The following is a 26711-nucleotide window of genomic DNA, read 5'->3' on the forward strand; positions in this document are numbered from 1 at the left end:
CAAAGAGCCGACACAACTGCACTGGTGCACCCCCATCTCATTCCCGTTATCATTATCATTCACACAGCTGGCTGAAGTCATAATCTTCTTGAAAACAGTGATTTCAACTGAGAAAAGCTATTTCTCCATTCCTAGCAACTGATTTCACATAAGCAAAAACCATCTGCATTACTTATTTCTCCCTGCATCATAGAGCCTTTTAGAATACAACAACAAGGGGCGGAGTAGGTAAGGGGAGCAATGTAGGCGGCAAGGATCATTCAGGTGAAATATCTTCTATGCACCTGGAAGACGCCTACCTTTAATGTGTAAAATGAGAGAGCGGTTTTTGGTCACTAAGTCAAGATACAGGATAGAGAGGACCGCCTTGGATTTAAGTTCTCTGAGATGTTGACCTTACTGTTGGCCCAAGGTCATATCATCTGTCAGGGCTCTGGTGAGGTAGGTGGCAGGAACTCAGTGATGGAGGACATTGTGAATGACACTGGGTCACTGACTATCAACAGAGAGGTGTCCTATATTTCATTTACACACGAAGACAGTGAAGCTCAACAGGCACCTTGTTCTGGGACACAATGAAAAAAGCTACGGGAGTTGAAGGTGGGTCTGCTTACTTAGACTCTCAGACTGAGAAGCCAGACTTCTGTCTGTCTGTACATCTCTAACCTAACTGTAACCATTCTTCTTGGCACCTTTCCATAATGTCCTCATGGAGGACAGGAAGTACATAATGTCACATGATAAACACAACCCATCTGCTCCTAACAGCAGTTACTGGACTTCAGAGAACTTGCTAAAATTAAAAGAAAAAAAGAAAAAAGGCAAATTATATTAAGATGCATGAAAGACAGAAGGTAGAAAGCTCTGAGTGTAGTTCAGAAAGTACCTGACAACATCCTAGGATCCAGAATCTAACATGTACCACAAACTATGCGTGCTATCAACTGGTATTTCTCAGAAGAAGTGGCTGTAGGCCAGAGAGCCTGGGCACAGTGACAGCTCCATCACTGGGAAAAACAAGAGAGCTGGCAACAGCAGCAATGGGAGTCTGCCTTGAGGAAGGGAAGAGCTACAAACTGATCTGTCTGTTACAGAGCATCATGGCGCATGGAGGCAGGCACACTGAGGAGGCTGCCGTAAGCATGACACCATCCATCACCTTGCAAATCAAAACAAAGTGCAGGACACAGAGGCAAACCTTACTCTCCAAAACCTAACTCCACCTCAGAAATGTCTTTCCTCTGGGGAAATGTGGAGAAAGAGAAAATAACTCAGAGTTTGAAAAGTCATTGGCAGCACACGCCTTTAATCCCAGCACTTGGAGGCAGAGGCAGTTGGATATTTGAGTTTGAGGCCAGCCTGCTTTACAGAGAAAGTTCCAGGACAGTCAAGGCTGCACAGAGAAACCCTGTCTTAAAGAACAAAAGAAAAGGGTCAGTATCTTCTGTTTCCTTTCAGAATTGTATTTCCATCTGAAAAGCAATGAAGTGGACATTCTTATCAAATCTGAACATTACAAACAACTGAGTACTGGGTCTTTGGTGAGCTATGGCGATTCTGTCGCTGCTATGTGTAGTCCAGGATCTTAGTAAATCTGCTGCCTTGTTTCAGAGATGGAAAGATATCTACCTAACTATTCTTTTTCATATGCTAATTCACGTACACAAGATGCTGCTTCATGTGAGCATTTCAGGGTCTGCTACATAATCCTCCCTCCATCCTGTGGGCAGCCACCTAACCAGTGCGCCTTTCTTCCAGGACCACAGTTGACACCTTACTTTCTGGGATTTCAGTCTTAGGTTCTGGGGCAGAGAGGAGCTGTCTCAACTTCTAACACCAGAGGCTGCAATTGGACTCAGTCTTCCTGCCAGGGCTACTGCTCTTTCTGACAGCTAGAGGACTGCCTTAGGAAGGCTGCAGGGATGCTCTGAACTACTCATTTCTCACAGGCCACCAAGGTGACAGCTATGTAGGAAGCTCACGCTCTCTAGGGAACATACAGTGCCGGAACTGTTCACAGTGAGAGTGGGTGGGTGGGGAGCAGGGCGGAGGGAAAGGAGAGCCCCACCTTAGAGATAAACCCATGCCACCTAGTCTTAACTCGGCTGAAAGACATCTCTTTTTCTGTGATATGCTCTCAGAGCCCTTGGTATGACAAGCTCCGTGTGCATCCACACTTATTTATGGACATGTCTGTTCCTCCTTTTAGACAGGGAGCTCTTAGAGGGTCCAACAATGTTAAGTATCTAATAGATTAGGAGTTCATCACTAACTCCTCCAATCAAACCAAAGAAATGAACATGAAGAATGAATAAATAAATCAGATGTAGCTAGGACAAAGGAGGACTTTCTCCCTTCCCATAGCCTCTAGTGATCTTGCTGCCTACTGTCCCTCTTGGAAATAGGAAAGGTAATTTGCATTAGGTCAGAGATTCTATAAGAACTAAAAACCTAGTTTTTATCCCAGAGCTGCTTCAGTCAAGCTATAGGACCCCAAACCCAATCCATTCAAGCCAAACCAACAATTAAATGAGGGCACAGAGATAAGAGATTAACTTCCATTAGTCACAGTCTACATTCGTCCCATCTCCACAGGCCTGGATGGGTCAACAGAGCTTAAAAGTTCTTTGGACTGATGCCACCTGGGGTTATCACTGTATGCCTCAGAACCACACCCGCAGAACAAATGTCCTTTTATAAACCATCACCATACCTGGACGATACCTCAATAAAATCGGATACATCTCACGCTGACATTAGGGAAGCTCTACACTGAAGACAGTAGGCTTAGAGGATGCACCTACCTCTTTTTTGAAATTGTAATCTAATTTCTTTCTGGAGACTGGTTATGTTAATGGGATCTAAGAGCCAACAGTTTCTGCCCAATATAACTGAAAAAGCCAAAAGGTAGTTTGATGTTTAAGGATGACTAGGAAAGGTCAGCTGGTGACACTGGAGCTTAGAAACTAGTCAGGTGCCCTAGTACATCAGTCAAGAGAGCATCCCTTGACATTCTTGTTTTTCTTTTTCCACAGCTGATAAAAACGCTTAACATTTTGTAGTCATGACCAGACAGCTGAGGAGCCAGGGGTCCCATAGTAGTAACAGAACACAGGTCACAGGCAAGGCACTTACAGAAAGCCGCCCCTGGCGGAAGGAGACGGCTAAGGGAAAACAGTGTGAATTCACCTTTTAGATAAATGTTACTCTAATCAAAGCCTCCAAGTCACAGATGTCAGCCAGGACCACCTGGGGTCAGTTTAGTCCCATCAAGTCATTCTATGACCCCAGGGAAATGGAAGCACGGAACAAATCTGTGCTTAAGTGGATGACAACAGGAAGTGATGGCAGATGCCTACCAGCCACAGAGACAAGTGCACTTATCTCCAAGCTACCGGGGAGGTTGAGGCAGGAGCTGGCCAGGAGCCAGCCTGGTAAAATCCTAATGAAGGCCATTCCCACTGCCCCCACCTCACACCCTTCAGGTACACACTACTTTCCATCAGATACTTACTACTCCTCTTAAAGACAGTCTCTAGCAAGAGATGCAGAGAAAACCAACTATACAGTATTATAAAGGAATGGAGCTCAGTGAAATTATTCTTGGTTAGTGAAAACTAGCATGGGGGATGACTAAGCTAGTAGACATAAATCCAACCAATATAAACTAGTTATCACTAATTATACTAGATGTTAACAGCACTATATACTGCAATCAAAAGGCACACATTATCAAGATGGGCAACTGTGCCCATTCCCTCCCTGACAAGTATTGTAGGTTTCTGCCTACAAGGAATCCACTTGCTCTATAAAGGCATATAAGGCTGGAAAGTAAATGAATGGAAAGGCATACAGGGTTGGCAGGAAGCACATGAGGCTCTATGGTAGAACTAACATCAAATAGAGACTAGTGGAGGCTGTTACGTCACCAAGGGCTGTGTGATCTATCTCTCTCCCTTTGCCTTTCAAGTCCATCATGAAGTGGCAGGTTTGTTCTGCCATAGTCTTCCTATCACATTCTAAAAATATAGCTTGGAACCTCCAAAACTGTGGGGAAAGACAGCAGACTTTCTCTGTCTAAGCTAACTCTGTCAGGTGCTATAGTGTTGCACAGCTCACTAACAGACCATCTGAGCTGTGCTCACACTCACTCAGCTGAGCTGACAGGCATCAGACACTGCAGAGTTTGCTTCCTTTGCACATATCATACTCATCAAGAGCACTTACACTGGCCATAAAACAAGTCTCTACTAACTAAACAAAGACAACAAAACCAAAACTGAAGTTGAACTGAATAGACGCTCTGAACAAAATGAAATAAAATCAGAAATCACTAAGATATCAAACAAAAACTCACTGTTCTGAAATGCAGAAATTAAACAATTTTTATACAATCCCTGGAATTGAAAAAGAATTAGAAAAGGTAATAGGGAAAACTTGACACTGAATAATTGAAATATAATATGATAATAACTTAAAATGTAAAACATGAAAATGTACAGCATTTGCATATAGAAATGTCCAGAATCTGGGCAGGTTGGTCTCTGAGTTCGAGGCCAGGCTGGTCTAAATAGTGAGACTCTATCTCAAAAAAGAAAGAAAGAAAAAAGGAGCTTAAAAAGAAACTTACTACTTTGAATATTTATATTAGAAAAGAAAAATGGTGGCCAAGGTTTTACAACTTAAGTAATCAGAGAAGAATAGCCCAGGGGACAGAAATATGTGTCACAGTTACAAGCACATACTGCTCTCCCAGAGGACCTGAGTTCATTCCTAACACCCCTTAATCCAGTTTCAGAAGAGCTGACATATCTTTCTGGCTTCTGCATACACATGCACATACATAAATGCAGGCACATAGACTAAAATACAAATAAAATGATAAATCATAAAAGGAAAACCAATAAATACCTTTACAGAAGACAGCTGGTAAAAAGTAAAGGACGTCTAAATAAACCAGGAGCCAGGCGTGCTCACGACGACCACAGCCAGCTCTCTTCCCAGAGTTTGTGCCCTACCTGTCATTTAAAAATATCCTAACGCTTTGACACTTTGTAAGATAAGCTGCCAGCAACAGTTAGTTCTCAATTTTACAAAGATGTGCAAAGGGCTCAGACTACCTACAGCAGCTTTACAAATCAATTACAAGTTAGAAGACATATATTATTTGTCTTCAAGACACACTAAAAAGCTACAGTGCTCAAAACAATGTGATATTTACTGGTCTACAAACCGAAACAGACAACAGCATTGCACTGTGTGGCCCATGAGAAATGAGAAAGGTGAGTTTTTAAAGAAACAATTCAGTCTCCATACTGGGGGTAGGGGGGGGTGGGAGGTGGGGAGGTGGGGGAGAGCCTTGACTCCTACTTCACAGTATACAAAAAAACTAATTCAAAGGGGATCAGAAAGCTAAATGTAAAAACTGAAACTTTAATTAGAAGACAACACGGGTGAGTAACCTTGTGCCCTGAGAATATGAGATGATTTATTAGTTACAATACAGAAAACAGTGATAAGGAAGAAAAAGATTGATCATCTTAATTCTGCCCCAAGAGATCATCAATAGAACAGTCAAGGTACAGACCGGGTTCTCAAACCAAGGACATGTAACAGCCCAACAACAACAACAGAAAAACAGAAAAAGATTAAACCCTTCACAAAGGAAATACAATCAGACAGCGCAAGCATACACTCAAGTGTTCAATGACATTAGTCATCAGGAAAATGCAAATTAAACCCACAATAGATGCTATTACACACCCACCAGAATGGCTAAAATTAAAAGGACTGACAGCAGCATGCACTGGTAGAGAGGCAGCACCACCAAGCGCTCGCCCATGAGTGCCAGGAGTACAAACAGCATACCCATTCCAGAAAAATGGCTGGCCTTTCTCATGAAACACTAACAAGCCTAGCAATTCTCCTTACTATCCAAGAGCATTCATACATTTAACCATAAAAAGACTTGTACCAAAATGGTCGGAGTTGTATTAATAATAAGCTGGAAGCAGCCCAGGTCCACAGACAGAAGGATGGATATACAAACTGTGGTCTACCCCCTACTGTGGTCTGTGTACCCAGCAGAATACTGCTTAGCATTAAAAATGGGCAACCATGGACTCACCTAACAACCCTGGTGAACCTCAAGCAACAGTCAGTGAAAGAGCCCCTCCACAGGAGACCAGATGATTAACAGTATGTGAAGTTCTACAATGGGTTTAATTCATGTACGGTGGGTGAAAAAACGTAAAAACCAGAATTGCTGATTCTGGGAAGCAAAAGTGAGGATTTTCTGGAGGAAAAGAAAGTAATTCTGGTGAGAGAAATCCTCTCCATTATTTATCTGCTTTCCTATGGTCTTGCTAAGAAGCCCAGGTTGTCCTCACATTTGAGATCCTTCTGCTTCTGCCTCCTGGTTGCTTCCCATGTTCTGAATCTCAACAGTGTTTTTGTTACACAGGTCTGTCCAAACGAATCAAGGGAAAAAACACCAAGCTGAATGCTAGTTTATACAATGCATGGCAGTGCATATGGGGAAGACCATGGAAGTTGCCAGTTGCTTCCAGACCTCTGATGGCTTCTTTTTGCTTTCTTTTTGATGGAATTAACTTTGGCATTCGGTACCCAGCATTACCTAGCATCCTAGCTCTCCCAGGATGTGTAAGGACATAGAGGATCTAAAGGCACTGATGAGGTGGGGAAAAGGAAGGAACGAAAATGAGTTTACAATTCCACAGGGAAAAGTGTGACTCATGCCTCCTTGATGGGTAACTACCCTTTTAAATTGCACCTTGTGAAAACAGCCAAGGAGCACTGAATACAAAACTGCTTCTGGGCAGAGCTGATTAAAAAGGAATAAAACTCCATTAGGAGCTTGCTCTGAGTTATCTGGCAACAGTCGCACTCTGGTGAATGGGTGACTCAGGTCCCACTGTGGTCTTTCTCCAAAGTGATGGTTTTTATAGGATGACAGTCATCAGTAATTGGCACTCTCTGGAGACCCAAAAATGCTCAGTCTAGCTGATGGGCTGAGTGATCAGCACTGGGTTCATTCACCAGCCTTCACAGTGGCCAGGCCTGCGCTGTCCTTGAGCAGGCTTGTGTTCCTTCACTTTCTGCCTGCAATGATTTCACAGACTTCCTGCTATCAACAGGCCACAATAACCAGGCTCACGCTGGTTTAAAATCTAATCCTAAACTTTTAAGTAAAAAGAACAAAACAAAACAAACCTTTAATCACTTGGGTTAGACACAGGAAGACCAAGGAGGGACAGCTGAGCTCATTAAACTGTGGCCCTAAGGATGTTTAACCTTCAACACTGGTGGCTCACCTGCCACCTCAAGGAGCTGTTAGCCTAGTTTAAAATGGCCCCTTGAAAAACATCCAATTGTCCTGAGCAAATGAGTGTCAGCGCCACAGCTGCGTGGGGAGAACAAGACACCTGCCAGGGCTCTGCAGTGAACCAGCTTCCATCAGAGGGAGGTAGGTGGCTCTTAGGGAAAACATCTATTTTTCCAAACATCTTTTCACAAAATAACAGACAGGAAGGCTGCCTACACATTCTGAAAAGAACACATCACACCAAAACCAGTTTTCCCAGGCTGCTCTTTAATTCACAACGATGCTAACATTTGAAAATAATTTTGTTCCTAGTTTAGTTCAGAAACTACTACTTCAAATGACATAAAATTTCCCCTGAACACTTTATTATAGGGAGTCATGTGAAGAATTTACCTCAACAAAGCAAGCAAAAGCTCACAAATCGGCATTTTTCATATTGCCTCACAAAGTACAGAGAGCAGGACAGCAGCCGAGTGGGCTGCAACTGAGCCCATGTTGCGCTGGCTTGCACTTCTATTCATTAGATTTGCTGCAATGAAGACTCAAGCCAGAGAAACATTTTTTAAACTAAAAGCAGAGTGCCCTCTTGAGGCAAAGAACAAAAACAAGCCCACACTGGCCCTGGCCAGACATCTGCAGAAGACACTTTCTTCCCTTAAGGACTTTTTTGGACAAACACATCGTGATCCGATTTTCTAACAAAAATAGATGACTTATGGTCAAATACTACAGGGCTCCAGAACTGAAGCTAGACTGCTGACATTTGAATTGATGACAATCTGAAAACTGTATCCCAGAAACTCTGCATCTGCTCAGTTGGTCTGCTCCATAGATGCTCAGGGCTCAAACCACACACGAAAAAGCTCAGAGCAAACTTACAGGGGAGGTATGCTCAAGATAGCTATAGCTGAACCCTATATATATAAACACACACACCCCTTCAACATATGACATATGAAACCTGTGTTGAGAAAAGGGGTCTGTCTATATGTACTCAAGCTTGGGAAGATTTCCTTACCTAAATTATTTTAAAATCTTTTACTTGTTTTTAAATTGTTATTGTGTGTGTGTGAACACGTGCATGCTATGGTTCTTGTGTGGAGTCAAAAAGACAGCTTTCAGCTCTCTTTCTACTGTGCTGTGGCAATGGCCCTCCAATCTGTGCTGCTGAGCTGTACACTCGAGGCTCGCTGGCCCTTGAGCTTCCATGTGACTCTTACCAGACTCCTGGCCCACAGCAGAAGGGCTGGGATTACAGGCACATGGCATGGACAAACCAGCTACATTTACAATGTTGTGTGCATGCATGCCGTGTGTGTGTGTGTGTGTGTGTGTGTGTGTGTGTGTGTGTACAGGTGAGTGTGCACATATGTGAGGAAGCCAGAGGACAACTTCAGGCTCATTCATAAGAGGAAGGGATTCAATGGTATTGAAGAGAATACTGCTAGGGCTTTTAGGGGTGAAGGAAGTCATCTGGGAACCCTGAGTTGCTGGAGCTGTAATGACGGCTACTTCCCCCGAATCGTACTTTATCTGAGGTATAATTTGACCCGTGAGTACAAAGAGGAGTGAGCTGAGTTCCATCATTTCTCCTCTCGAGTTTGGAAACTTCAGAGCTTTACTAAGCATGACTCACACTCATGAATGATCAGGGTTTGAATGGACAGTAAAAATAGATGCCATCTCCTCTAGTTACTGAGGTCCCTGTGGGAACAAGTCACACACCCTTAAGTCTAGACTCGGGAACAGAAAATTTACCTGTCATTTCTCAGTCAAACAAAACTACTTGCTCACCACACGCCATTCCAGAGGATAAATCCTTTATGCTGCTCCTCAAGCTACTCTTGACATTTATTTCAATCTATGAAATGTCTTCAATACACAGACCCAAAGGAAAGCAACCGGGGAAGAGACACACAGAGAGGCATGACCTCGATTGCAGGAGGTAACCCTACCAAGGTCACTCCTGGTCACCTTTGATGATATAAACTGACCACTCAAGACCATTCTAGTGTTTATTCAGGCTTTAGCTATAGGTAACAAAGCTGCCCTGAGCCTCAGTCCACACCTGACCTACTTATCACCACACAAAGGACTCAGAGGCACTATTTTACCTACCTGTAATCAGATGCAGGACATTCTCCTCCTCTTTCACAAAAGAGAAGCCGAAGTCTGAGTGCTAAGGGTGTCAGAAAGAGACTAGATAGATGCCTTTCAACATTCTGATGGTTCATAGCTGTAGATGTGCGCACTCTCGCGTGCCCACATCCTTGTATACACACAAACACACTTTTCACACACTTTTACACCTAGCAATTTCTAGCATTACAGCAAAGTTCAGGCTCTGAACGTGGCTTGGGGCTTCTATTCCTACTCTGCCATCAAGTACCTGTGCTAAGTCTGGGCACGTTGCTTTGGCCCTCAGGGCCTTGGACGCCTTACATGTAAAACAGGTGATCTGACCAGTTCACTCAAAGGCTTATTGTATGGAGTGAAACACAATGGACATTGTACACACAGCAAATGCAGGCCTTTTTTACTCCCAACTCTTCTTCCTCAGTGCTAACCTTGGCCCATGATGACCACAACACACAGACAGATATGGATGGACACATACATATGGAACCTATGGTATAATTCTGAACTTTTGCTTTTTGTCTTAGCATACTTTGGAGATGCAAAAATTCTCTTACTAGATAACATCATCCCTCCATGGAGCTGTGAATATTGCCTATGATTGAAAATCGCCATTGTGTACCTGTAGCCAAGACTTCTGGTTTTGGAACCTACCAGTCATCTCTACACACATCATGGACACTAAAAATATAACAAACCCAAATTTCCTCCCTTAAAGCTGAAAAACCCTATGGCTTTTCTGTCTTAGCATACGACATTCCCACCCAACTCCTCAGGTGTTATGCTTGGCTTTCCCCTAACCAGCCTGTTCTCCATCACCTCTGCCAGCACCCTTGTCTGAGCCAGTGATGAAGATGCTCACGGGCTTCTCATTCCCTCTTGTAAGACTCCAACCTGTTAGTCAGAAGGCAGTCAAATGATCTCTCCTGTTAATGAGATTCTATCACCACCCCCTTGGCTTGAAACAATTTCCTTCTGCATTTCACATGAATTCAGCTCCTTGATAGAATACACCATCTGGCCCATGTTCAGCCTTTCAACGTCACCTGAGGACATACCTTTGGTCACTGGAGTATAATCCAGTGGACCGTGGAAAGCCATGAGCTGTTTCCCCTCTTGTGCCCTCACTCTGCCCTCTGCACAAGTCTCAGACTCCTCTTCCTACAGCAGGTCTCTGTCACAGCAGTCCCTTCAAATCATAGCTTTTACTGTGTAAGACACTAAACTACAAAAGGACAGTGCCACAAAGACACAGACAGTTCTACCTTGCTCAATATGTTATGCCCAGGACCTGTAACTGCATAGATGGCATGGTGGTATGAATAAGAACAGCCCCCATGGGCTTACATATCTGAATGCTTAGTCAACAGGGAGTGGAACTCCTTTAAAGGATTAGAAGGAGTTAGGAGGTGTGGCCTTATTGGAGGAAGGGTGTTACTAGGGTGGGCTTTGAGGTTTCAAAAGCCCACACCAGGGCCAGGCTCTCTGTGCTTGTGATCAGGATGTAGGTCTCTGATACTTCTCCTACAGCATTCCTACATGCCGTTATGCTCTCTGCCATGTTGATAACTTACTAAGCCAGCCCCCAGTTAAATACTTTCTTTTGTAAGAGTTGCCTTGCTCATGGTGTTCTTCATGTTCTTCACTGCAATAGAACAGTAACTAAGCAGATAGGATCTAGTGGGACTGTAAATAATAATTTAAAATGTGCGTGAGTAGCTGCCCAGGTACCCCCAAATTTTTGAAAGCAAGTGTATTTTAAAACTTTCTGTAACTACTGACATTTATCTTAGCACTCTCCTGATAAAAAGTATGACATACTAGCTAACAAAGCTCACAGTTATCTTCTTTATTAATCAGAAAGAGTATAAAATCATGTTATGGTGTGGCTGTCTGCTCCTTCAAGCTCCACATTAAAACTGACACTGTGACAGTGCTGAGTAGTAATTATGAGAGGTGGGCAGGCTGAGGTCTCTGCCCTTGGGAATGGAACAACATTCTATGAAAGTGAGGCTCCCTGGTGCTTCATGACCTCTGATCGTACCCCATGAGGGGATGACAGGAGGCTCTTGCCAAACACTGTGCCCATGATACTGCACTTCCCAACCTCCAGAAACATAACATGGGACAGCTGCTCATTTCAAATTACCCAGGCTCGAGTATTCTGTTCTTGCAGTGCAAACAGACTAAGACAGCGATCATTCTTGAACAGCAAGTACTTGATAGTTAAGGATCGATTACAAATAACTTAGTGCTTAAGCAATGGTCATTTGTCCCATTGTTTCTTACAGCAGTGAGATGCTTCCGACAAAGATCACCCAGTCCTGGGCTGAGTTCAATCCCTGTAACCCACAATGGAAGGAGACGAGTGCTTCATAAAATGTGTCCTCTCATCCCCACAAGTGCACACGCATGTGCTGTCCTCTCTCCCTTTCTGTCTCTCTCCTACACTAAATAATTTTTAAAAAGAAAGAAGGAAGGAAGACAGGAAGGATGAATGGATAGCCTGTCCTCTTTGTGGGTAGACTGAAATTCAACCAGGCCAATCTAAACTAGTTTGAGTATGGACAGCTTAATCAGCCTGTGTCTGAAAAGATCTATGAACAAGTCAATCTATGAAAACATGACTATGCCAATGAAACATACTTGTTTCTTTTTAAAGGATTAGCTCAATGAAAATAATTCCTTCCTGCAAAAAAAAAAAAAAAAAAAAAAAGAGTATGAGGAATTCAGAATACATACACAGAACAGATCAAATCCCCGTAGGCGGCTGCTAGGAGGGTGAACAAATAGGCAATGGTTTCACAGAGTGAGAAATAGGGCTTCTTACTTGATTGCCTCGTGAATATTGTTTGAAGTATGGCCTGATAAAGCATCGTGTAAACTGCGGATGAAGTAATCTCTGTACTCTTCAGGAAGGGCCATGAACGTTCCACCCATCACGATGAACTCCACCTTATCCACACTGTGACCAAGCTGCTTTAGCTGGAAGAAGCACACACATCCATCAGAGTGTTGCTCCAGGGCTGCAGGACTTCCGATTTCATTTCAGTCTCTCGAGCACAGTTTATAAATGAAAAGCAGCAAAACACACCTTGCTAACTCCAAGGTTAGCAAGACCTGTGTTTAAAAAAGAAATGTCTGAAAGAAAAACAATTCCTGCTCAAATTAGATGGGAGACTGAGAAGTAAAACTAAACCAGACACCAGACTTTAATGCCAACAGTTAGGTAGCAATTTAACAACAGGAATTTAAGACATATATAACAGGTAACACAGAATATAATAAATTTAAAAAAATCTACGTAATATAGTATCAAATGCTGCAAATATTGATTACACATATGTCTTATGCCAGACTTCATGGTAAAAAGACACAATTGAGACTGAAACATTATCTGGACTTCATGTACAGGAAGAAAGATAAATACTAGATTAGACTGAGCCTTCAAGATGCAATTTAAAGCTGATTGTGGACACAGGCCTTCAAACTCCTTCTAGAAGACCAAAGTATGTAACTGACTATCTCAAAATGGAATACCCCATCTTTTCTACCACAGGGCAGAATGGCACTGTGTCAACTATAATAAGCCAGGATCTATGTTTTAAAATGTCTTGCTGTATTGTGTGAGGAAGCTATAGGATCAAATATGAACTAGAATATACTATGTAATGAATATCCACATAGACCTTTAAAAACAGTTGTTTCTATAAGTAGCAAATAGCAAGTGCTACCACTGTGTGTCTGAGTGAGCATGTGTATGTAGAGGATTATGTCTCTATCCATGGTTGCATACCAGGGGGAACATCAGAATCATGCTGGCAGCATCTATAAAAAGTGCTCTCCACCTGCAGAGGTGGAGACCCTGTGTCACTTTATTACTAAGTCCTCCAGACGACTCGACTGAACTTACCTAGAAAAGAACTGTTATTATATGTGACTATCCTAATATCTAAACCTAGGATCTTTAAAATTTTTTAGTAAACAAAATATTTCACACTTTGTTTAAACAGTTTTTCATCTTGTGATGGCTATTCTTGGTTGTCAGCCTGATGACAACTGAAATTAAAATCCAAATGGCTGGGCACACCTGTGAGAGATTTTTGTTTTATTTTGTTTTTGTGAAACAGGGTTTCTCTGTATAGTCCTGGAAGACAGATTTTTTTTTTTTAATTAAATCATTGAAGTAGAAGATTCACTTCTAATCTGGATCTTTACTCTGGGCCATGACCTTTACTGGATGCCTATATTAAGGACATACAAGAAGGAAGCAGTCTCTAGCTTCATCTGCTTGCCCCTCCCCCTTCATTGGTAAGTCTATTCCTTCACTGACATTAGAGCCTACTTCTTTAGGATTCCAGCGTATACTCAAGACCAGCTGAGCCATCCAGCCACATGGACTGAACAACTCCTGGATCCTTGGACCTTCCATTCATGGGCAGTGTATGTGTGTGTGTGTGTGTATGTGTGTGTGTGTGTGTGTGTGATACATATATACATACACACACACACATACACTCATTCTATAAGTTCTATTTCTCTAGAGAAGTCTAATACACATCTTAAATGAGTAGAATACTATGCCTGAAAAACAAAATTGAAGTCAAAATCAGTTTAGAATATGCAATGGTTTGTATATGCTTGGTACCAGGGACTGGAATATTGCTGTGAGAGACCTGACCAAGGCAAGTCTTATAAGGACAACATTTAATTGGTCTGGCTTACAGATTCAGAGGTTCAGTCCATTAACATCAAGGTGGGAGCATGGCAGCAACTAGGCAGGCATGGTGCAGCAGAGCTGAGAGTTCTACATCTTCATCTGAAGGCTGCTAGTGGAAGACTACCAGGCAGCTACAACTAGGGTCTTAAAGCCCACACCCATAGTGACACACCTACTCCAACAAGGCCACCCCTCCTAATAGTGCCACTTCCTGGCCCAAGCATATTCAAACCATCCCAGAACATGTTTTCCTAAGGTATGTGGGCTCCCCGTGTGGGGTCCTCTGACTGCTGACTCTTGCCCTCACTTGTGCTTGCATCATTAGATCTGGGTGGTGTTCAATAATGAACCGCCACACAAACCCAGAAGCAACTTAGGTACTGCACACTCCTTTCTATTTGTCTTACCATGTTGATTATTGCAACTTCCAATGCTTACATTTTAGTGCTTGCAAAGTTAAGTTTAGACTTCTTGAGAAGTTCAAGGTCACCTGTTTTTAACCAGCTATGTTAATATATAAAACCCACCCCCTTTAAGGCACAACTAGGGAGTTTTGATGGAGTTATGCACCACCACAGTCATGACACAGAACAAGTCCACCATCTCCAATCAGCTGCTCATACTGCTGTAAATCCCCTGCTCTCCCTGAGCACACTGCCACAACACTTCTTGATCTGGCTCTGGAAGCTCAATCCTTTGCCGACTGTTAAAGAACTTTTACACACTTCCAGAAGTGACCTCCATCAAAGTGAAAGGACACAACAGTCTCTAAGCAGTTTAAGTCTGACCACACACAGCACACAGTCTCTCCTTCAGATGAGCATAAACTTTGCTCTTTTCATCATACTTCACAATGACTCCAAATCAAGCAACTGCAACATCTCTGAAGTGAAAAAAACAAAAAACAAAAAAAAAAAACAAAAAAACCAAAAACAATCTAAACAGCCTCTTTACCTGCTCTATCCGGTGTCTTGTCTGCAGATAAGGGTCATATCTAGCACGGATAGCTCTCATGGAAGTTGGCTAAGTAAACAAGGAGAAAAAAATTATGTAGCATTAATATAAAATTAAAAAAAAAAAAAGAGTGCAAAGTAGTGAAGGGCTGTGTTAAAGGAAATATTCTATGGTTTTGAAGACTAAAGCCACCTCTCCTGTCCCAGTTTCTAGTCTGTCTTAGCAAGGTGCCGAGCATCTAGCTAGTCCCATCCCACACTGTTGAGCATACCTCAACAGCAAGGCATCACACTCACTTTCTGTGGAAATGCGATGACACCCAAAGTGTAGTGCATACACAGAGATGGGCACACATACACAAGCATCCCACAGCAGAATGCTCTTTGCACGAGGCCCTTAACTATACATGTTTTCTAAGGGCTCAGTGAGTGGTCTTGATGTCACTGTCATACAGTGGGTACTCTACAGTGATGACAGCGCAGTTCCCTAGCATCAAAGGTTCTTTGTCTTTTTCCAGCAGGTGGAGACTGTTATGGTGATCTGCAGCTGGTCAGAACACAGAGATTAAGTGACAGTAGAATGCCTAACTGATACAGCTACAGCACAGCCACTACACCTAAGGCTCAGGGAAAGGGGTCAGAGGACTAGGCAGTGTCTTCTCAACATGACAGCGAGATCTGCACAATGACAATACCAGCTGACATGCAACATGGACAGTATTTCCTAAGGCCCCGAACCACGCTCATGAGTTACAGGCAATTAGTGGTGCTGAGACAGGGAGAATCAGTTTTCTTCAGTGAGGAGCTCTCTGACAGACGATCCAACTCCCAGTGGTCAGACCTAAACACCTGTAGTCTTTGTGCTTTCCAGGTGAGACAGGAAGACTATCAAAGGATTGAAGCCAATCTGAGTTACAATGAGACATGTATGGGGAAAAAATACGTGTGTGTGTCAGAGAGAGTGTGTGTGTGTGTGAGAGAGAGAGAGAGAGAGAGAGAGAGAGAGAGAGAGAGAGAGAGAGAGAAAAGCAAAGCAGTATTTTATCACATTATTTAATATGTAAAAACAAAAAACAAGAGTAAAAAATCTGAACCATGGGATACAAAGGTCAGAGTGGCTGCTCACTAATGTTACCTCCCTGTCAGCTGTCTAAGGCTCTATGCCTCAAATTCTTCACCAAAATACAGACAGAATCATAGTATCTACCTTCCAAATCCTGCTGAAAGGCTTGGAGTGACAAACATTTGGGACAGAGGTTGGAAATAATGGTTAAGAAATGCTCAAGTCAGCATTTCTCCAGTGACTTGGCACATATACAGCACTCAAAGACACAGTGCAGATATTTGGCAAAAAGCTCTAGTCATGAAAAAAGGCAAACTTAGAAGAATGCTGGTACTTGTCACGCCACCCTCTGTCAGGACCAAGTCAAGGCTTTACCTCATAGCCCGTGTAAGACTGGGTTGAATACTCAAAATCGGAGTCAGGTCCTCCAGGGCAGTATCTGGACACAAGGACAGAACAGGAAGGGCAGATTGAAAACTCAGTTCAACAGGACATCCTGCCGCCCGTCAAGGCAGCCTCGCCCACCATCAAATCAAACTGCAGTCGACCTCCCAGCATTGTTCACCAACAAGCAAACAAGACAGCTCAGTGCAGAACGTGCCAACCAACACTCATGTCACAACACTGCAGTCACAGCTCCTATAGGCCTGACACGGGAGTCCAGCCGCCCAGCCTGGGTGACGCCATGCTTCCCCAGGACTTTGCTTTACCCAGGAAGTTTCCCTCCCATTTAATTCTCCTGCCCCCATCACACATGTGCTTCCATGAACTCTTCCCAGTTCCTCAGTTACAGAACCCCGACAGCTATTTATAGGAAGAACTGTAAAATGGTGGCTATCTCTCTGGTCCAAACCCGTTTGAATTTAATGCTGGCACCCACAGAGCTCATGTTTCCACATTATTTTCCTGAGGTATCAGGTGTCCACTGTCTCACGTTCATAACCTATGAGTGTGTCTCAGCACTGCACTATCTGATCAGTTTCGACAAGCTGAAACACCTTATCAAAGCTGCTGACTTAAGAGGCTGAGCTTTGGATCTTTCAGTCAGAGTTTTACCTATCATTAGCCTGTACTGACCAAGGCATTAGGGAATTCACTTACTAGTTTAACTGAAACACACATACACTGACTTATCAGAACCATACTTACATACATATATTCCCTGTAAAACTGATGTGTGGACATCTGTGGGGTTTGCACATCACAGCCACAACAGCAATCTATAAAAGAAAGACTAATTAAAAAGCTATCATTGAAAAATTAACAAAAATTTTACAGAGTGGTTACCCTAAGAGTGAAGGAGAGGAATGCAATTGGAGTGGTACATAAGGACATAAGGGTACTGAAGGACACATAAAGGCGCATAAAGGTCTTCAAGGTACAGAAGGGGCAGGCTGATGCGATCTGAGAAGAAACTGAGGGTCTCCCGCAAGACACCGATGATGCTGTATCATGAAGTCATGTTCTTTTTTATTGCTAATACTTAAACTGTTTCTATGAATTGCATGTCAGTTTTGTACTTAGTTTTATAGTAAATATGAAATAAGGTACCATTACTACTAATTTGTGATCCTAGACCTTGCACCCAGGGGCTTGAGCACTCTACCGCTAAGCTACAAGCCCAGCCCTGGGAATTAGCTTTTAAGGTCATCGTAATTCTTATTCTCCAAATATTTTGCTAAAATAGCCCACAAAGATCACTTTATATGATATTATATGTAAACCTAATCATTATTATTCAAATTGTACAGACACCCTAGATTTCAACATCCAAAACGGGAAGAGGAAGTCGGAAACCAGACTGATTTAGAATTTATGTGCAAAATCTCAGAGTCCTGCAGAGTCCAGGCTGGGTGGGGAATGTGCCTGCCTGAGAAAAGGGCTGGCAGCAGAGAGATCAAAGCTATAAGCTACTGACATGGGAGGTAGGTGACCACACAGATTCACACTAAGTCACATTAAGATTAACATAAGCTGGATTCCTATGGACAGAGAGGAAGTTGTAGACAAAGGACATGTAGACTGAGAAAGCCAGATGAAACCAGGGCTGAAGAAACTGAGCTACTGTTTTCCAAATAGTTGCCGACAGATAGATGGAGACACCTCAAAACAGATGGGAATGTGTTTATGTAAGTACACACGTGTGTAGAGTACCAAGGAGACAATGACCAGGCTCTAGTTATACAGACGCATTTGTTAAACCAAACTGAAAAACAATGGGCACTCTTCAGTGTGAAGGTAAAGAAATCAAGGAAAACCAGGGCAGGTGTGATCTGAGGCGCTGTGGCAACCAGACAAGCAGTGATTCTGAACTGAGATATTACTGCAGCAGGCAGGCTATGACTAGCTGACAGCAGGTGCACATGTTAGATTCCTATTTTTTTTTAAGTTTTTATGTGGTGTAAGTACCTGTTAGTAATGTATGTGTATCAGACTTAGCGCACATTGTGTGTAAAGATCGTGAAGTTCAGCTGTCCACAAGTATCAGAATCCAGGGGATCAGGCCACTGACATAGCCAACCAAGCCCTAGAAATACCACATCCTGATCCAGACAGCAGAGCAAACATGCTGTCACATCAGGAATACAGACTTCAACTCTGGAACTCCTTTTCCATCAGATCCTGGCCCAATTCCCCTGGCCTTTGGTTCTCAGAGCCTCAACCCCACTTCAGCCCCCTAATGCTTCAGAGTTCAGAACAGAGTGTACAGCATGGCCTCTATGTTTCTAAACTACCGAGCATGCTGTATCTAGAATAACTTTCGGAAAATCTACTCTGCTCATATCATCACTCTGCAGGTACCTGAAATAGTTTCCTGCTATTTGGTTTCTCTGTCAATTGCATGTGGTTGTTTATAAGCTAAGCCCTAGTTTTCTCAAATGAACGCAGCATGCAGGAAGCTGAGACAGTGTGAGTTCAAGGCAGTGTGGCCTATACAATGAGTCTATCTCAAAAAAAAAAAAAAAAAATCATTAGCCAACACCACACCCACTCCAGTGAAGTCTTCCTGTCAAGCCCAAAAGCTTGGAAGCAGTCCTGAGGCAAAAAGTTTCACAGAAACTTAGTCTCCTGGAGTCTTGGCATCCTGTAGCACGAATGCTCCAAACTTGTCCCTACATCAGTCAGTGGACGGATCTGTGTGCTTTCCTTCAATATAGTTTTATTGTAAGTGCCTCTAAGGATTGATTTTGACATATAGCTAAGTTAGATTAGCTTCCACCAGTGTTCCAATATCCTAGGAAATCATTGAGCCAACCTTGGGCTTTGAATTTTGTTAAGAATGCTACTCATTCAGACAAAAAGTCTCCAGTGTTGACAGAGATAGTGAGAGAAATCAGGCATTACAATTTACTGGAAATGAACTAGAAATCTCAGGGCTAGTTCTACAAAATAAACTTAGAATAACAGTCACTCCCATGTGCAGGAATTTACAATGGCCTAGGAAGAAGGAAGGTTGTGGTCTAAGAAGGAACTAGAGTAAATACTTAGAATAACAGCTGAGTCACTCCCATACACAGGAATTTAAAATGTCCTAGGGAGAAGGTGGATTATACAAAGACTAGAATTGGAACTATGGCAAGGACATAAAGCCCTTGTCCCTGGCTTCCAAGAATAAGCTGACCTTAGGTGGGGCTGCTTTTTATCCCAGTTGTAAACACTGTCTGGTTCCTGTCAGCTTTTATGTACCGCATTTCTCAGTTTTGGGTAAAGAGTCTTTTTGCATCGGGTAACCTCAATGTACCTTGGATGACCTTAATGTGTCACTTAACTTCCTTGATTTTTGTCTGTAATATAAGTCTGATGCTCACTTTGAGAAATCACACTCAGATTCAACATTCTCTCTGGTGTTCGTGTCTGTTTATCACCCCGCTGACTCTGAGTACCGGGACCCTGATTCTCCCTAAGGTTGAGGGGCCAACTGAGTCCAGTCCCTGGCAAGCCAAGTGAACTGTTGACAGTCTGTTGCACTTTCTGTCTGCACAGGCCATGCCCTTTGTGCCCCCCCCCCCCCACCCCGTGCCCTCTTTCCTATTCCTTTCTTGCTCCCAGCAACCTCTGAGCCTGATCCTCCCTGATCATATGAGCCTACTCACGGGTCAGGAAAGTGCCAAGCTTTCTGATGGGACTTTATTTTTTCCTTTTGCTGAGGAGCCCTATTCTCTGGGCACTCACAGTGCTCCCTATTGGGAGATTTGCTCCACCATCATCACAAATAAAACTACCCTGAATCGTTGGATGTCTTTCAGAAGTACCAACTGGAAGCTACCAGTTAAGAGGGTCAACAGCATTTGTCACACTGTAAGTAACCAAGCCTCGATCTTTAAAGACACTACAAAACCATGTACTCCTTTAAGCATCCTAGCTGGTGCACCTTTCAGCTTTGTGCACACCTCCTTCATTCAAACACACAGCATGACGACTTTAGGAGCCTGAGTCCTCCACTGCTGCCTCACTCCATGTATCAATATCTCATCAATTCAATCACTCACCCCACTGGCAGTCCTGACGGGCTTCGCCTTCAGTTTAGGAATCAAGATCTTCCGATAGTGAGGAGGGACTGCAGCGATGATATCCACCAGGCGGGGCTGGGACGAAAGGCCATACTTGGCAGCTGTCTTGGTTTTCATCCTAAAAGCAAAGCATTAAGTATTAATGTCTCCCACTCCTCTATCCCTTCACCAGGTGGCAAGAGTGGCCTAACAATCTGTGAATACTAGGAAATGGAAGTAAACCAGAACTGTGGGGCCCAGGACGACGGCACAGTGGAGGTCTCATTCCAAACTGCACCAAGCTTCCATCCTAGAGAACGACTCCGCCCCTACCCCTTCTCAGCCTCATTACTGACATTTGGGACTGTGTGCAGAAGGCTGACTAGACATTGCCACCTGTCTCCTGGGAAGGAATAACCCTGATCAAAAACTACTTTCCTATAGAAAATTCTATACAAAAGCAACATCAAAAACCAGAATACAAATCGTAGAATCTACCTTAACAAAACTTCATGTGGCCTCCTGACTTTAACACTATCTGTAACCTCAATAGTACCTTTCACTTGAATAATGACTTTAATTCCTAAACCCCACTCCCATTTTTATCTTGCTGTACACAGATTAGCTTTGGACTCAAAATCCTTCTATCTCCACTCCTGAATGCTGAGATTACAGGTATGCACCACCATGCCCAGATTATTCCTTTAATTTTCTCTGATTTGAACAGCTTTCTCTTTCTCTCTGCCCACTAGCCCAATCCCACTGGCCACACTGTCTAAAAATTAACCCACCCAGAAGTATCTGTGAGGTGCTCACTTTGTTCTCAACAACTGCTAATGAAATAGCCAGCACACACAGGCTACTACCAACATATGTGGTATGTCAGGTGACAACAGTCCTTTCATTCGATGCACCATAGCTATGACATCTCCTCTCCCCAAACACACACCACATACAACGGTTGCTTCCAGAATGCAGAAAGGACTTTTGTGAACATGAGCTAGGAAAATAGTTAGGGAAGGCAGACCCAGAAGAGCTTCTCAGACAGACAGTGTAGTCACAGTGATGACACTGTAAGACTCTGTAGAAAAAGCTGTACAATACTTTCATAGCCAAAAAGACCACTCATTCCTTTACACATGCTTTCTAAGCACAGTATTCAAGGGAAGGTTGGGTACGGGCATCTTCAGAAACAGAACTTGGTCTACAAGAGGCCACGAATGTGGAGACTGCACGCTCTTGCTCTCTCTCTCTCTCTCTCTCTCTCTCTCTCTCTCTCTCTGTGTGTGTGTGTGTGTGTGTGAGAGAGAGAGAGAGAGAGAGAGAGAGAGAGAGTATATATAAAGAGCAAATGCAGTTAAGAAATAAGCAGAGATGAATGACCACTCATTCAGGCGGTAACAAAGACTAGGGTATAAAAGAGGTCCTGCAGTAGAGATGGCTGTGATTAGATTAAGGGCACCAGAGAGTGCTCCTGGCACAGAGGTTCTTCCAAGGGGATAGAACCCCCACTGTGCCAATGGCTAGCCCCCACCCCCATGACTTACTTAGCCTCTCTACTTCTCAAACCACCCATGTTTTAGGAGAGGGTAACACCAGTATCTACCCCATACTGTTTCTTGTTAAATATGTGGGCGCGTGCCACAGCAGCAGTGTAGAATAGAGGTCAGAGGACAGCTTTGGGAGTTGATTTTCTCCATTCACCACACTTTTACCTACTAGTTCACCTTGTCAGCCCCTTGTGCTGACTAGTTTTATGTCAATTTGACACAAGCTAGAGTCCTCTAGGAGGAGGGAACCGCAGCTGAGAAAATGCCTCCATATGCTGGGGGCTGTAGGCAAGCCTATAGGGCATTTCCTTAATTAGTAATTGATGTGGAAGGCCCAGCTCATTGTGAGCTGGGTCACACCTATGGCCCTGGGTTCTACAAGAAAGCAGGCTGAGCAAGCCATGGGGAGCAAGCTAGTAAGCCACACCCCTCCCAGGCATCTACATCAGCTCCTGCCTCCAGCTTCATGCTTTAAGCTTCTGCCCTCACTTCCTGCAGTGACCAGAGTGACGGTAACCTGAGAGTTGTAAGACAAAGTGAACCCTTTCCTCCATAAATTTGTTGTTGTTGTTGTTTTATTTTTGGTTTTTCGAGGCAGGGTTTCTCTGTGCAGCCCTGGCTGTCCTGGAACTCACTCTATAGACCAGGCTAGCCTTGAACTCAGAAATCTACATGCCTCTGCCGTCCAAGTGCTGGGATTAAAGGCATGCGCTACCACTGCCCGGCCATAAATTGATTTTGGTCATGGTGTTTCATCATAGCTACAGAAAACCAAAGATAAGTTGGTACCAGGAGAGTGGAGTATTGCTGTGACAGATCTGTCCATGTTGTTTTGGGGAAGATTGTGGAAGGGCTTTGGAACTTTGGTCAAGAAAAGCCATTGAGCCAATGGGATGTTCTGTGGGAGCTTAAAAGGTAAGAGTGTTGAAAGCAGTGCAGATGGAGGAGGCCTGACTTGTGACGTTTCAGAGGGAAGCAAAGACCCTACCGGGTCTGTTTGTGTGACGAATCTGTGGTGCCTGGTCAGCTGGAGAATCAGGTGTGATTAGGAAGAGGCCAGCATTACTGAGGTGAAATCTTCTGGGGATAATGTCCTCAGAGTTAGCACATGCAAGTGTCTTTTGAGGTGGTCAAGGTTGTACCTTGTGCTGGCAGCTAAACCTAGTCATTGAAGCCATGGAGGCATCATGGACAGCAACTGAGACTTGGCACTGTGAGAGGTCAAGAGAGGCCACTGGAGAAGGTACAATCAGACTAGCAATGGAAATGCCATGATTGAAGGGGTCAGAGAAGCTGAAGCTTCACCATGAAGAGCCCAGGAGAGGCTACTGTTGAAGGTCTGGCCTAGTGCCAACACTGGAGATGCAGTACCAGAGGATGACCACAAAAAACACCAGCAGCTGTGGAGTCCGGCCAGTAGGAACCTAGAAGACTGTGTGTCCTGGAGAGGGCAGAGCTGGAGAAGAGGTACAAGCACCTTGGAGGAGCCCAGATGATTGTGAATGAATCCCAAACATTGGACATTCAATTATTTAACTGTAGGAGTTTGGATTTGCTTTGTTCAGATTGTGAAGAAAAGTAACTCAATTTCAGTTTTTTACAGGAGCCCAGAGTTGAGAGACTTTGAACTTTTAAAAGGGATTTTGGAGTTTTAAGAGACTGGATCTTTTAAAGATCTTATTAATCTGTTTGAATTGTAAGGATGACTGGACTTTCACGTTGTTTATGTTTAGACTGTGGTGTTAAGATGAATATACCATGTTGGGGGTAGATGAGTAAAGAAAGGTTCTAACTGAAAAGTGGTGTGTTTGTGTCTCAAGTTGACAAGGGGTCAGTTGTGCAGGCTAGTTTTATGTCAATATGACACAATTATAAGTATTGGAGCAGAGGAGGGCCTCAATAGAGAAAATGCCTCCACAAAACCGGGCTGTAGGCAAGCCTTTAAGACATTTTCTTAATTAGTGACTGATGGGGGAGGGCCTAGCCCACTGTGGGTGGTGCGATCCCTGGGCTGGTGATCTTGGGTTCTAACAGAAAGCAGGTTAGGCAAGCTATATGAAACAAGCAACGCTCTTCCATGGCCTCTGCATCGGCTCCTGCTTCTAGGTTCCTTCCCTGTTTGAATTCTTGCCCTGACTTCTCTCTCTGATGGACTGCTATTACCTGGAAGTATAAATTGAAATAAACCTTTTCCTGCCCAAGTTGCTTTAGTGTTTCATCAGAGTGGTCACTCTAACTAGGACACCTTTCCTTCGGTTTCTGTGACCCGCAGTGCACTACTGACAGTGCCTGGGGTACTGAAAGTGCCAAGTAAGGCCAGAGACAATTAGAGTCAGAGGCTCCAGCACAATTGTGTCACCGTGAAACACGTGACAAGGCAGGAAACTATAATTCTCAACCACTACACAGAAAACAGGTAGCTTTAGGTCAGTTCGCAGAACAGCTCTACTGCCAGGCACAGCAGGGCATGCCAGGAATTCCAGTGCTTGGGAGGCTTAGGCAAGAAGAATGCCTTGAATTTGAGGCCAGCTTGGGATACAAAATGAGACCCTGTGTCAAGACAGATCAACCCTTACTTAAGGACACGACGGCAAGACTGCCCTTCTATAGATCCACTTACTTATTTAGATCGACATCTTTCCCCTGCTCGTGAGCTTCAACCAGCTGCTTGATAACGTCTCCTATAGTCAGCATCATCAGCTCAGCCGGGCTGAGGTCCCCTGCAGAGAATATTTCAACCACAGAGTCTCACCATTCAGTCTTTTTAACATTTATTTATTTGTACATGCAACAAAATTTTAAGTGTGTCAGTCAGGAGCCTCTTGAGTGTTGAGATTACAGTACGTACTATCTGGCCTGGCCTATCTAAGGATCTAGCTGCATTTCTAAGCTACTGTCTGCTGACCTGCATGATCCTGTCTTGGCAGCCCCCTCTCATCCACAGACACAGGAGATGCTCGCATGATTGCCACATCATCCTACTGTCAATCACAAATGACTCATGCAAGAATAAGCAACCCATCCAAGCCAGAAAAATCTCAGTTCTTTTCGTCAAGGGTCAGGAGAGCCCATCTTTTACCAGCTGACAACAGTGGTGCGCTGTGTTAGCTTGGGTGATGGCAGCAAACATGCCTCCTGCCTGCTGGTGTGAAAAAGAAAGAAGTCATCATAGGAGTATGGATAAGAATGCCATGGAAGTCACCCATTTAAAACTCACGATGACACTATAAAGTTGGTATTGTCGTCCTATTTTATACATGTAAAACTGGATCAAAGCAAGTTCAGATGTCATTGTAAAGGGCAGGGTTAGATCTCAGGTCCAGGTCTTTTCACCATATTGTGCACTGTGTACTCCACCGACTTAATGAGGCAAAGCTAATACATACCAAACAATGAGAGAGAAGTCTATGGATAGCCAAAGACTAAGTGATTTCCCAGCATTCTCAGTTCTACAAAGGTGCCTCAGAGGCTATGTAACAGGTGGACTTGGGGTATGGGGTGAGCACAGAAGATGAGATATCACCCTGCCAACTTGCATATCCATACATCTCCATCTATCTGAGTGTGTGTGTATGTGCATGCGTGTGTGTGTGTGTGTGCACACACATGCATATGTATTAAGACCACTGCAACTCTGCTTTCTTCTTTCTACATTAAAAACTTCTGCATAAGACTTCATTTAGAGAGTAAGAGGCTGGGCTGACAAAAATAAAAGATCTGAATACTACTTGGGCAAACCAGTAAGAAGTACTTCATGGAGGAAATAGAATTAGCATCATTAAAGAAAGGTCAGGGTATAAACCAAGGAACAACAAGATGGAACAAGGCTAGGCATAAGAACTAGCTATTCTGATGAAAGGAGATCTATCTAACTTAACCACAGGTTGCCTGAGCAGGGTTCAGTAAGTAGACAATACACTGGCCACTAGGCAAAGGCATTAAACATAACAGTAGAAAAAAAAAAAAGATTCAATCAATGTAGATGATAAACAAAAGCCAGATCTACACACATGAAAACTTCAGATTGAGTCCCTGCCCCCATGTTCGAAGCTGGGCCACATTCATGCCCGTAAAGTGGGAACCATGGAGGAGAGGGCAAGGGTCTATGACAGGCTGGCTGGGGCTTGCTGACTGCCAGCCTAGGAATGAACATGTTACAGTAAAGTAAGATCAAACGAATCTAGTGCATGTTGTGTTTCATGTGACAAGAATATAGAACATGTCTAGAAGGGCAGTTCCAGTTAGTGCCAAGAGCGGTGACCAACACCGCACTGACTTTTCATTTGATGCTTCCGGTGTCACAGGCAGCTCCTCACACTAAGTACAAACTTTGGCTGGAAAAGTTAACCAAACCTCAGCTTTTTCGAGCATGAAATGACAACACGTCTTCAAAATGACTGGGAAAGGCTCAATACCCAGCTATTATTCTGACAACCAATAGTATTATTATCAGA

The 26711-nt window shown here is 43.5% G+C and overlaps 1 protein-coding gene across 2 annotated transcripts in view; it reads right to left on the reverse strand.

The window, feature by feature from the left end:
- Elp3 (elongator acetyltransferase complex subunit 3) overlaps nucleotides 1-26711 on the reverse strand; it is a 62587-nt gene that overhangs the window by 35190 nt on the left and 686 nt on the right. For both annotated transcript variants that reach the window (XM_021181881.1, XM_021181880.1), the window contains exons 2-7: nucleotides 24878-24977; nucleotides 20708-20846; nucleotides 17367-17437; nucleotides 16593-16656; nucleotides 15156-15224; nucleotides 12312-12466 (exon numbers count right to left, since the gene is read on the reverse strand). In XM_021181881.1, coding sequence (XP_021037540.1) covers nucleotides 12312-12466; nucleotides 15156-15224; nucleotides 16593-16656; nucleotides 17367-17437; nucleotides 20708-20846; nucleotides 24878-24977 — 598 coding nt within the window. The remainder of the gene's footprint in view (nucleotides 1-12311; nucleotides 12467-15155; nucleotides 15225-16592; nucleotides 16657-17366; nucleotides 17438-20707; nucleotides 20847-24877; nucleotides 24978-26711) is intronic.

Source organism: Mus caroli, chromosome 14 (assembly GCF_900094665.2).
Source record: "Mus caroli chromosome 14, CAROLI_EIJ_v1.1, whole genome shotgun sequence".
Classification (NCBI taxonomy): Eukaryota; Metazoa; Chordata; class Mammalia; order Rodentia; family Muridae; genus Mus; species Mus caroli.